Source organism: Podarcis liolepis, assembly GCF_965112155.1.
Source record: "Podarcis liolepis genome assembly, chromosome: 11".
In the NCBI taxonomy this organism is placed as follows: Eukaryota; Metazoa; Chordata; class Lepidosauria; order Squamata; family Lacertidae; genus Podarcis; species Podarcis liolepis.
The window spans coordinates 34,924,179-34,937,544 of record NC_139565.1 but is presented as its reverse complement, the minus strand read 5'-3'; the positions used below and the strand labels follow the sequence as shown (position 1 = coordinate 34,937,544).

General features: G+C 47.7%; 1 protein-coding gene across 1 annotated transcript; it reads left to right on the top strand.

Moving 5' to 3' along the window:
* The first annotated feature begins 2,113 nt into the window (after window positions 1-2,113).
* Window positions 2,114-13,080, top strand: ANAPC2 (anaphase promoting complex subunit 2). The gene is made up of 3 exons (XM_083465242.1): window positions 2,114-5,161; window positions 11,547-11,610; window positions 11,860-13,080. Exon 1 carries the CDS (start codon window positions 2,177-2,179, stop codon window positions 4,421-4,423), a length of 2,247 nt encoding a protein of 748 aa, XP_083321368.1. The 5' UTR covers window positions 2,114-2,176; the 3' UTR covers window positions 4,424-5,161; window positions 11,547-11,610; window positions 11,860-13,080.
* The last annotated feature ends 286 nt before the right edge of the window (window positions 13,081-13,366 follow it).

The following is a 13,366-nucleotide window of genomic DNA, read 5'->3' as shown; positions in this document are numbered from 1 at the left end:
AAGTATGTTTCTGCTGCTATGGATGACGCAGCCTCAGCTTCTGGCAGCAATTAAAACCCACACTTCGCTATAGTCTGCGTCGCAGCAAAAACAACAAAGCCCTGTGGGACATTAAAGGCTGATAAAGGACTCTGAGTCTTCAAAAGCTTATGTCATAAATAAGTTTCTCAGTTTCTTCTTTTCACGTCCCTGCCCCCAATGTGGGGACTCTCGGACTTTTAGAAACTCTTTAAAATAATGAACGGTTCAGGTGAAATAAGACTCCACTCTTTGCTGCCCTTTTGTCTTGGAAGGGGCGTGGGAATAAACTGGTGCAGCTGCTATGGACAGCTATTACTTGCTCCAGTCCAGAGAGACGCAGAGATGCTTCTCTTTTGCTAACGCTGCGGTTTAAGCCTACCTTGTAGTGTCTACAGTGTTGCAGACCATGCCTTGTGACCTGGATAGCCTTCCTTGTCATCCAGTAGGTACTGTATTTTAGAGGCTAAAATTTAGAGGCTTGTAACTTTGGGACGCATCTCAGGGTGGGAAAGTTCTCCTTCTAATCACACAGACTTTATTCCCCCTCTGAGCTTCACCAGTTCCAGGGCTTAGCTTCAGCATACCCTCCAACATTTCTCTGATGAAAATAGGAATGTCCCATTCCATAATGATAAATATACTATTTATACCCGCCACATCTTACTGGGTTTCCCCAGGCACTCTGGGCAGCTTCCAACATATATATATAAACATAAGAAAACATTAAATATTAAAGATATTTTTTTTAAAAAAAAACCCTTCCCTATACAGGATTGCCTTCAGATGGCTCGTGAGTCTGATAACTCCATACTCTCCAACATTTCTCCAATGAAATAGGGACAGCCTAAGGAAAAGTAGAACATTCCAGTATCAAATCAAAAACCTGGACGGCTTCTCTAAATCAAGCACATCCCTGGAAAATAGGGACATTTAGAGGGTCTGCTTTAGCAGAGCATGTAGAAAACACAGGTTCAACTCAGCATCTCCAGGTAGAGCTGCCTGAAAACCTGTGGAGCTGCTCCCAGTCAGACTAAGCTGAGCTTAATGGACCACTGATTCAAGGCAGCTTCCAATGTTCCACTGGCCAGCTGGTTCAAAACTATGCATCGCTTAAAGCAGGTGTGGGGAACCTTTGAGCCAGTTTCTCTTTAAGTCAAGAGGGGGCCCTTTGGACCGCTGGATGTTGCTGAACTACAACTCCCATCATCCACTGACATTGGCAGTGCTTGCTAAAGCTGATGGAAGTTGTGGTTCAGCAACATTTGGAGCCTCAACTGTTCCTCCCTCCTAAAAAAAAAAGCTGGTACAAATTAAGCCTTACATTAATTAAGTATACTTAATCAAGTATATATCTGGTCAGCTCCCTTCTCTACTCCAATTTATTGATAGTCTGTTTTTAAAAACTTATATCTCGTCTAGTTTTCAGAATAAATTCAAGGCGGCTAATAATAAAAATCAGTTAAAATATAAAACCATTCACAATTCAACCAAATTATAAATCAAAATATTAGCATCTCCAGCTTCAATCAACAGAAATCCCAAATGTGCCTTTCCTAATCATTTTGGACTTTCCTGAAACGCATCACACCGTCAGAGACTGGCATCACCTTTTCCCAAAAAAGGTGTTGCTAGCTTTCAATTTCCCAAGGACAAGAGAGTCACTAATCACAGGTGAACAGACTCTGTAACAGAGCATTGCTTTAACAAATAAGAGATAGGGTGGGTTCTCACTTTTAGCCTTTTTATTGTTAAAAAAAATGTTTTGTTTTAAATTAATAAAACAAGATGGCTCAAAAATGGTATAAGCCTATCATCAACAATAAGTTTATTGTGCTAGCCAAAGGCCATGACATTTCATAACAGTTTACTGAACTATAAATATAATTAAATGATCCATTTTCTTTCTTTTTGTCCCAATCAAACATTAAGGAAGGCAGGCAGTAACTGCCCCCCAAAAAAACTTTTATTATATCTGCTTTTTTCCTGCATTGTAGTTTCTTGCTTATTATCTCATTCCGGAATTCAGTGTCAAAACATATATTTGGCGACGTCACGTCGCGCGTCGGACGTCATTTGCCGTCGCCGCCGGTCCGCGCATGCGTGGAAGCGGAGACTAGTCCTCCTCCGTGTCGCCGCCGCCGCGTTCAGACGCGAAATGGAACTGTCGGCGGCCTGGAGCGCGCTGAGCACCGGCTTGGTGCCGCCCGAAGCCCTGGGGATGGAGGCGCCGCCGCGCTACGACTCCCCCCCCGACCTGCGCCCGGCCTGGGCCGCCCTCCGCCACCACGGCCTGCAGGGCGCCCTGGAAGACTGGTTCCTCGAGGTCCTCCAGACGGACCTCCAGTCCCGCCTGGGCCCCGAGTTTTGGAGGCGCGCGGCGCCCGGTGAACTGCTGGAGGCCTTCCGCTGGCTGGAGGAGCGCCTGGCACCCTACCTGCGTGGCGCCGCCCTGCTGGAGGAGTGGGTGCCCGAGGCGGTGCCTGGCACCTGCGCCACTGGGCGCCTGCGCGGGAACCTCGATGCCCTGCTGCGCGCTGTGGTTTTCCTGGCGCCGCCGGGGGCATTTCAGGAGGCGCTGGGCGACCTCTACGGGCGAAGCTTCCGGGTCTACATGGCGGGAAACGTAGCGCCTGAGGGCAGCGGCGAGGAGGAGGGAACCGTAGCGCGCTTTGAGGAGCTGAACGGCGTCCTGCACCGCCTCCGCCTCCTCGAGCGAATCAGCACACCCGCCGTGACCGACATCCTCCACCGCATGATCGCCGAGCGCCTGGAGGGCACCTGCCGGGGCGAGTTCGAGCGCTCCTTCCTCCCCGACTTCCAGGAATGGCTCGAGCGTGTGATTGGCTGGGTCGGCTGGGTCTTCCGGCGGGAGGGCGGGGCCGAGGCCGCCCCCCTGCGGCGCTGGCGCTGCCACGTCCAGAGGTTCTTCTACCGCCTCTACACCGCCATGAGGATCGAGGAGCTCTTTGGCATCATCCGAGATTTCCCCGACTCCAAGCCGGCCATAGAGGACCTCAAGTTCTGCCTAGAGAGGACCAACCAGCGCCAGCACCTCCTGACCTCCCTGAAAAGCGCCCTGGAGATGCGACTCCTCCATCCTGGGGTCAACACCTCGGACATCATCACCCTCTACATCTGCGCCATCAAGGCCCTGCGCCAGCTGGACCCCTCGATGGTCATCCTGCAGGTGGCTGGGGAGCCCATCCGCAAGTACCTGAGGACCCGCGAGGACACCGTGCGGCAGATCGTGGCCGGCCTGACGGGCGAAGGATCGGGCGACCTGGCACACGAGCTCTCCCGAGCGGATCCCGTCGCCCTGGACAACGGGCAGGAGAGCGATGAGGAGGCCGGCGCCCAGCCAGAGGACTGGGTGCCCGACCCGGTCGACGCCCACCCAGCCGGAAAGCCCGCTGCCAAGCGCCGCTCGGCGGACATCATCACCCTGCTGGTCAGCATCTATGGCAGCAAGGACCTCTTCATCAACGAATACCGCACCCTGCTGGCCGACCGCCTGCTGCACCAGCTGAACTACAGTGCCGAGAGGGAAATCCGCAACGTCGAGCTGCTCAAGCTGCGCTTTGGGGAAACCCAGATGCTCTACTGCGAGGTGATGCTGAAGGACATGGCCGACTCGCGCAGGATCAACGCCCACATCCGGGACGAGGAGCAGAAGCTTCCGGAAGGCCAGAGGCCCCCCTTCCGGCTGGCGGCCGCCATTATTTCCAGCGAGTTTTGGCCGCCCCTCAAAGAGGAGAAGCTGGAGCTGCCGGCTGAGATCAAGGCCGCCATGGAGGACTATGCCCGGAAGTACGAGAAGCTCAAGGCCATGCGGACTCTGAGCTGGAAGCACCACTTGGGGGCGGTCTGCCTGGAGGTGGAGCTCGCCGATAGGACGCTCTCCCTGTCCGTCACGCCGGCCCAGGCGGCCATCATTCTCCACTTCCAGGACAAGGGCACCTGGACCCTGGAGGAGCTGAGCGCGGCCCTCCACTGCCCCCCAGCCCTCCTGCGCCGCAAGCTGGCCCTCTGGCTCCAGCAGGGGGTGCTGCGCGAAGAGGCGCCCGGCACCTTCGCGGTGGTGGAGGAGGCGCCCAAGGAGGCGCCCGAGAAGGTGGTGCTGGTGGAGAGCGACGAGGAGGGCGACTCCGCCATGGCCTCCCAGGCTGACCAGAAGGAGGGGGAGCTCCAGGTTTTCTGGACCTACATCCAGGCCATGCTGACCAACCTGGAGAGCCTGCCCCTCGAGCGGATCCACAGCATGCTGAAGATCTTCGTCATGACGGGTCCCATGGTCAGCGAGATTGACTTGCGGGAGCTCCAGATCTTCCTCCAGAAGAAGGTCCAGGACGAGCAGCTGGTCTATTGCGGCGGCGTCTACCGCCTGCCCAAGGCCGGGAACTGAAGCGCCGGGTGTGAGAGATCCACTGGGTGCAAGAGATCCACTGGGTGATCTCTGGGGATGCTACGGTTCCCACACAATAAATCTATTTGTTTGCAACAAAGCACCTGGGTTTTTCCCTGCCGGGAACCGAAGCACTGGGTGTGAGAGATCCGCTGGGTGCGAGAGATCCACCGGGCGCCATCCGTTTGGGGGCGCTACGGTTTCCACACAATAAAGATATTGTTTCGCAAGCAAAGCGCCTGGGTTTTTTCCCCAAGGCCGGGAACTGAAGCGCTGGGTGTGAGAGATCCACTGTGTGCGAGAGATCCACTGGGTGATGTCTGTTTGGGGACACTACGGTTCCCACGCAATAAAGCTATTTGTTCACAAAAAAACCCAAAACCATATATTTGGCACAAAACATATCTGGGCACAAAAAGGCTTTCCTCCGTCTCTCTCTGGAGACTGCAGTTCTTTGTTGAATGACTAAACACAATGTGGACAAATATCACATCCATCACCATAAGATGTCAAAAAAACCAACCCCCATATGTGCTCATAACTTTCAAGGAGAAACCTGCCAAGTGAGAGTGCATTTCCCGATACCTTCAGTTGCCCAACAGCTGAACACGTCTACTTGCCTATCCAAACAAAATGCTTCGCTATGTCACATGACAGAAACCCACAATCATAACATGAAGATCAATAGTCATGTTCTCAAGGGAAAAATGGATACACGCAAGCCTGTTCTAAAACAAAGTAAGGAAGGAAGTAAAACCAGGTAGTTTTTAGTTCTTTTTTAAAATAGTAAGACTTCAAAAGACAGCTCTGTGACCAAATTATAAACACTTTGGTTGTTAAACATTTGCATCTGTGGCAATTTTAGTCTAGTTTTTATGAACAGAATAATTTCAGAGGTCACCCAGTCAGCCCATGTTAGCTGGTTAAAAAGAGGTATAACAGCCCAGGACCCATCAAGCAGTTCTTGATTTGTATTTTGAGAAAGTTAAACTATTTTAATAATTTATGTGGTTTTATAGACTCTAGATGTTTTTGACTGCTGTTTAAATTATTATATTTCATGGAAATTTTACATTATTTACTTTTAGATCTTTAAAATAAATAAATAAATAGCCCTCTTATACTTAAGGTTTTAGGTTTTGGGCTCTGGGTATCACACAAATCAGACTATCCAAATAATTATATCCAATTATTTTTTTTAAAAAACTACAAAACTTGCCTAATATTGCTACAATATGGAAACACTCATTTTTCAATATAAAATGTCAAGTTTGAAACATGTCAACCTCCATCTGATTATTCTGTAGAAATTAGGAAATACTGTAGTTGAAAGTTTTGGGGAACCATCCAGTAAGCTTGCTGCTGCTTCCATTCATTTCAACATTCACTGTGACCCATTTGAAATATTGTTTTCCTTCAGAACACCTGGCTATAATCTCTTGTTCCAAAAAGGTTTAGTTTTAATAGAGGACTAAGTACACACTATAAAACTCTGATCATTTAAATTAAATTCACATAAAACATTTTATTTCAACAACAATGTGCTGGGTGAAGGTATTTAGTTAGAACTAGATGACAGGAGTGCCTGGCGTGCTCTGGTCCATGGGGTCACGAAGAGTCGGACACAACTAAACGACTAAACAACAAGTGCTGTGATGTAAACCACTGAGCCTTGGGCTTGCTGATTGGAAGGTTGGCGGTTCGAATCCCCGTGACAGAGTGAGCTCCCGTTGCTCAGTCCCTGCTCCCGCCAACCTAGCAGTTCGAAAGCACATCAAAGTGCAAGTAGATAAATAGGTACTGCTATGGCGTGAAGGTAAACGGTGTTTCCGTGCGCAGCTCTGGTTTCGCCAGAAGCTTAGTCATGCTGGCCACATGACCTGGAAAAACTGTCTGTGGACAAACGTCAGCTCCCTCAGCTAGTAAAGCGAGATGAGTGCTGCAACCCCAGAGTCGTTCGCAACTGGACTTAACTGTCAAGGGTCCTTTACCTTTTTTTAAGGCTTGCAAATATTTTCCCTATATTAATTAATAGCTGATAATTTACATTTTCTTAACAACATTTATTTGCATGCATGGTATTACCCTTATGGTTGTTATGTGCAATTAAAATGTGTGGTGTTTGTTTTAAGATTAACACCCTGCAGTTTATTTATTTTGAAAAATTATATCCATCTTTTCACCATCTCGTTCTCAAAGCAGCTTACAATGAAAAAACCACAAAATTTCCAAAATAAAAACATAATTAAACTGCAAAAAAATTAAACCTTAGAAATTTAAATATCCATTTGAACATCTGAACAAGAAAATGAGAATGTTTTAGAACAGGGGTCAGCAAGGTTTACCTTGCCTGGGTTGGTTTACTCCAGCAGAGATCCCTCCATGGGCCAGATCGAGCTTGTGCATTAGCGCACGCAGCCGCAATTTCCGGTGTCTCCGTCTGTGCAGACATGATTTCCGGTGTCTGCATCTGCGCAGACATTGAGCATGTGCAGACGCGATTTCCGGCACCGCGGAAGCGAGTCCCTGTGCCACACTGTGCTGTTTTAGCACAGTGTGTAGGGGCTCGCCGAGTGGGCAGCTCGGTTCGGGGGGCGGCTTGGGGGCCGGTTAAATGACCCCTGTGGGCCACTTGTGGGCCATGGGCTTTAGATTGCCTACCCCTGTTTTAGAACATTGGAGAAGCATCCATGATGCAAAGGCCTCCTGGAATAAGATGGCTTTAACCAGGCACCTGAAACTAAAGAGAGACAGTGCCTGTCATAATATGTTTGTTTGCATAGTTTTGATATTGAGCACTGCTTCAGATTCTGCAGATACCATGTTCCTCCCTGCAAAGACGAGGAACATTTTGCATCATCATTTATTATGACACAATTGGAACTGACAAATGTTAAATCAAAACTGATGAAATATTTCAGTGCAATTCCTGACTCCACACCCTTACCCTCCTTCTCTCGATTCAGCCTGAAACTGGGTGAGAACTGCATGTGTTCCCTCTTTTCTCCTAAGTGAAATCCTTCTCACAGGAGAGGCCAGACCAAATATTTCCATATTCTTAGTACAATTTGTAACACAAAATGTGTTTTAAGTAAAGATTATAAATGAAGGTGATCGTGTAAGAGCTTAAAGAAGTGTATTACCATAATTGTTCCCTCTTAGGCACAAAGGAAGCTGCTTGATACCAAATAAAGTCCAATGGTCATCTAGTTCAGTATTGCCTGAGCTAGACAATACTGAAAGACAATGTTAAACAATGGAGAAGGGTGTCGTGAATGAGCCAGCCCCCAGGGAAGGTTTGCAGCCACTCCCAGAGAATGGTTGCTGACAATTGAAGGAAGCAGTCAGGAACAGAGAGGGTTAACTGCCATGCACCCACCCCTTGGAATGCGCTGATAAGGGAATGGCTGAGAGCAAGCTAGAACACAGTCACAGCTCACTGGAAGCACAAATAGGTGAGAAAGAGTTAAGAGACAGCCTCTCAGAGACTGGGGAAGAGGAGGGAGCTGACCCCCTCCATGAATGGGAGGGCTGCAATATAGGAAGTGAAACAAAAGAAGTACAAAGTGAAAGTTCAGTTGCTTCTGGTCTCGCTGGAAGCAGTTTTCAGAAGGGTCATGATGGTGGAGGCTGTGTTAGAGCCGTCTAGTTATCTGTTTGTTATGACAATAAATCATCCTTTTTAATTAACTACGCTCACTGTGTTATCAAGCCAGGGACTGGACTCCTGACAAAGGGTTGCATACCCTCCAACATGTCTCCAATGAAAATAGGGACGTCCTGTTCCATATGTTGTGATGATGTAAACATTTGAATTGATAGAGCTGCAGCACAATCATTATTGAAGCTGAAGTGCAATAATAATAAACAGTTTTTGCTGTTGCTTCATTCAACATCCACATTACAAAATGTCCAGTGTATTTTGGGTCAAAGATAATTAATACTGATTAAGAGAATGTAGGCTTTGCCTCTATTTTCTCTCACCACCTTCTTTTAGTATCTTGAACCTCTTTGTCTGAGGAGGAAATGTGGCTGTACTTCACGTCATGATTGATATAGGACAACCAAGGATGCCAGGCCATCCTCTCTCAACTAGGTCATTCTTTCTAAAGTCTGTTTTGAAAGAGCTTGTACTCAGCTTCTCCGCCTCTCCAGGAAAACACACACCTGACTCCACGGGTCTGTTTTCTGGGCAGTTGGCAGGATGCTGTGTGGGCTGAAGTCAGCAATAATGGAAGCCCATATAAAACCGCCCTGCCAAGACCAGTCTAGTGCCACAAATACTTTAGGGATGCCTACAGGCTTGTCCAGCAACTGGCAGAAATACATTTCCCCTGAACTTGGAGGGTCAACTGAGCTATCATGGTCAATTACCCTTCATAGCCCTGTCCTCTGGATTAACTCAATCCCATTTTAGAGAAAGCTTTAACTCGAGGGTTAACTGCTCCCGAAAAGACTCTCAACATTCAATAAATAGCTGCAAAGCCTCAGTAACCACTCCCATATTGACACTACAAAAAGGCAATCAAGTTTTCAGAGGATCATAAAAACATACAAGAACAAAACAACTATATAAAACACAGTAGAGCGATTAAAACCAGCTACTCAACATGCTGGGAAGCCAGTGCAAATAAAATAGTCTTCACCTGGTTGCTGAAAACGACACAGAGGTTATTTTATTCCAGAGAATAGTGTTTTCCATAAGAGGTGCCACCACTGCAAAGGTGCCCTCTCTGGTCACCATCTGCCTTCAGTGGAGAAAAACCTCAAATAATGATTTCAAATGGTGAATTCAACTCTGGTAGGCTCACATGGAAGAAGGCACTTCTTTATAAGACTCAGGCCCCAGGTTGTTCAAGGTTAGTTCCAATGGCCTGTGGTGTTGTTTAGAGCAGTGTTTCCCAACCTTTTTGGGGCAAAGGCACACTTGTTTCATGAAAAAAATCTCGAGGCACACCACCATTAGAAAATGTTTAAAAAATTAACTCTGTGCCTATATTGACTATATATAAAGTAACTCTCTTTAATAGGAATCAAAGAAAGTATTTTATAATTACTTTATTATGAAATAGTAAGTAAACAGAAATATGAAAAATTATAAAATACTTTATTCAGTGCGCAACCTGGGCCTGTTTGGCTGAACACAAAGCTGATATTCTGGCTGGAATCGAAGAAAGACACACACGTAGCTCTTCGTCAACAGCTCTCAGTCTCTCTCTGTATTTAGTTTTTATAGCAAATGAAGGAAGAGTAAGCAGGCTGGGGTGGGTTAAGTAAGGGCTGAAAGTGCCTAGATGAAGTGGGGGAAGCTAGAGAGGAGGTACATTCTGACGTTTGAGGATAGACTAGGTTCTTTATGTGAATGATAGGTGAGTTATTTGACAGATCAAACTGAGAGCAAGGTGTGGCTTGTGTAGCTGGGGTGGTCATGAATGTTTGGGGTGCAAACCCCAGGCCGGCCAGGTCCGAGGGGGGGCAGGGAGAGACGGGCCTGCCTGCCTCTGCCTGCGCTGTGGTGTGTTTTGCCCCGACCGACGGACGGACCGACCTGCCAGGTGTCTCCGCAGTAGCAGCGCGGACTGGAGCTCCGTCATTCTCCCCGCCGGTGCCCGGGGAGGGGAGTGTGGGGCGGCCGCTGTGGAAGCGACGGCGTGCTCCTCCTCCTCCTCCTCCACTTGCCGGGCTAGAGCCAGCCGGCTAGCGCTCGCCCCTCCTTGCTCGAGCCGACCCCGCCGCCGGGGGCCTTCCCGTCCTCTCAGCGGCGCCGCCTCGCGTCCCTCGTCCGGGGGTTGGGAGGGGGCTGGGGGGGAAGGGGGCGAGGGGGAGCAGCCGCCGCCGCTCCTGAGGAGATTCTGAGGCGGTGGCGGGCGACGCGTGGCGGAAGAGGAGGGGTCCCGCCAGCCCCGCGTTTCTCTCTCTCTCTCCCTCACGGAAACCTTCCCCTCAGCTTCTGTCGCTTTTTCTCTTCTTTCCCTCTTCCTTTTTCTTTTTTTAAAAAAATGAAAAATATTTCCTTTCTCTCTTTTCCAGCCCCCCCTCCCCTCTTCACGGAATTTCACTGCACTCGGGCGCCGCGGCGCGCAGGCGCACTGCTCGCTCCTCTTTCCGCGCAGGCGCCTTCTCTCGCTCTTTCGCCTCCTTTTCTTTCTCTCTCGATGGTCCGCCTACAAAAGAGCGAGGGAGGCGCCCGCCATGTTTGGATTTGCATCCAGCAGGAGATGCCGCCGCCGCCCCGCCTCTCGCCGCCCGACTCGCCCGCCTCCCTCCCACGGCACACCAGGCAACGTCTCGCGGCACACTAGTGTGCCGCGGAACACCGGTTGGGAAACACTGGTTTAGAGTGACAAGATATAGCCAGTTTCGGTTAGAACTTAACAGCTGTTTTGGACTAATTAAAGTACAGTATCTGACAGGAATGCCTGGCGTGGTCTGGTCCATGGGGTCACGAAGAGCCGGACATGACTAAACAACAACATCATCTGACAACACAGTCCCCTGTAGAATTCACTGCAGTACGTAGTCTAATCTGGAGGTTACCAGAGCATGAATCACTAGGACCAGACTCTCTTCTCATGAGGGGGGTCACAGCTGGCCAACCATCTGAAGTTGTTGAAAGGTGCTTCATATCAACCACAGAAGGCATTCAAGTCTCCACTGACAGTGCCGGGTCTCGCAGCAACCACAAATTTCACAGCTGATCCATCATAAGTGATACCCCAACCAGAATGGTTTGGATACCTCTCTCTATCTTATCAGAACTGAGCTTCAATGTATCAATCCTCATCCAGTCAATTTAAAATCCAAAATGCTGGTTCAGCAAGGCTACAGCCTCAGCTGAATGAGATGAAAAGAAATGGATGGCATGAACATGCTGATAGCTCTAAATCTTCAGACAACCTCATTCAACAGCTTAATTGAGATACAAGTATAAAACCTGTACTAAAGGCTGATGGAATTTCAAAGTTGATTTTGCTGACGCTTTCTTCAAAGGAATGCTGACACATGTTTCTTTTGACCAACCACGGATGCTGTGAGCCTGTCAACTTGATACAGGTGCATGTTGGGAATTGTAAGTTTGTTTGCAATCTTGCCTGAGACATGTATTTTTTTGTTTTGTTTTAAGCAAGAAGTTGCTTCCTGTTATGAACTGGGCAGAGGGGACTGGGTTATTCCCATTTATGCAAACTGTTCAGAAGAAATAAAAAAAAATCCTTCCAGTAGCACCTTAAAGACAAACTAAGTTAGTTCTTGGTATGAGCTTTCGTGTGCATGCACACTTCTTCAGATACCTGAAGAAGAAGTATCTGAAGAAGTGTGCATGCACACGAAAGCTCATACCAAGAACTAACTTAGTTGGTCTTTAAGGTGCTACTGGAAGGAATTTTTTTATTTTGATTATGGCAGACCAACACGGCTACCTATCTGTAACTGTTCAGAAGAAGAAGAAGAAGAGTTTGGATTTGATATCCCGCTTTATCACTACCCGAAGGAGTCTCAAAGCGGCTAACATTCTCCTTTCCCTTCCTCCCCCACAACAAACACTCTGTGAGGTGAGTGGGGCTGAGAGACTTCAAAGAAGTGTGACTGGCCCAAGGTCATCCAGCAGCTGCATGTGGAGGAGCAGGGAAGCAAACACAGTTCACCAGATTGCGAGTCTACCACTCTTAACCACTACACCACACTGGGTGTAGTGATTGTTGTTGTTGTTTAGTCGTTTAGTCGTGTCCGACTCTTCGTGACCCCATGGACCAGAGCATGTGTAGTGATTACAAAACTTTATGGTTGTCAATACCGTGGTGATGGTAGGATGTACTCTTTCTATGAAGTCAGTCTGCTGTGGAATCCTTACCAGCAAGACTGGTGCACTCTGTACATGCTTGCGCCATTTATTTCTGAAGCGTTCACAGCAGATAGCCACATAGTGCAATCTTGTACATATGTATCAAGGAGCAATCCCTATTAAGTGTAGTTTACTTCTGAGTAATGTGGTTATTGTTGCATGAACCCACACTAGAAACTGTGATAGCATATATTCCTTCAGAACAAAGGTAGCACAAGTATTTATGCAGCTGTAGTGTTTAAGTGCCTACTGTTTCTTTGCAAAAGAGAAGGCGGAAATCAGAACAGGTGGAGGGCACATTTTCCCCCTCTCAACAAAAAAGCGACTGTGGCAGCAGGGGCCCCTTCTGAACCAAAGACTTTGGGCGTCATTAGGGGCTAAGTATTTGTATAATTTAAATGCTTAAGTGTCCAGTATCTTTGCAAGGAGGACAGAAAGAACCTGAACATGACCTTTGGTTGTCAAGCAGCCCCACCAGGTCCAATATTCAACAACCAGAACTAAGACAGGGTATTTTCAGTATATCTTAAATTGTGAAAATAATTTTCAGTATTGTCTGGATGGTACTTGACCTCCCCACTCCCACACATGAGAGTACAGATCAGGGCTTACATTGGAAGGGCTGTAGTAGTATTTTCATATGTGGCAGATTTCATAATGTAAAAAAAAATGGTTCTAAAATTAGTAATAAGTACTTTATCTGATTGCTAGACTCCTAAGATATGTCACAAAGACTGGTTGAACAGGTTGCAGAGCATAGCCATAATGGAAAATGCTACATGCTTTATTAAAACAATAACTGACCAGCTGTTCATTATTATTTTTTAGAATGCTCATTTTATTTTGGAGACATCACGGGCATAATTTACAACGAGACCCACTGGACTCTGATCTGAAACTAGACCCGCGACAGACCCACATAATTAGCATCATTCAAGGATAGCTGGTTTCATTAAACCATTGCTGCTCATGGAAACTTTTCTGGGCACCCATTCTTACAGTTCATATACAAGGTGTATCGCTATGCGTGTTTAAAGGAAAGCTACATTTTATTGCTTCACCCACAACCATGTCCTGTTAAATGCTGTGTATGAGCTTGCCTC

Excerpts from the sequence above, each read along its gene's own strand:
- ANAPC2 (XM_083465242.1), top strand. The coding sequence starts at position 2,177 with ATGGAACTGTCGGCGGCCTGGAGCGCGCTGAGCACCGGCTTGGTGCCG.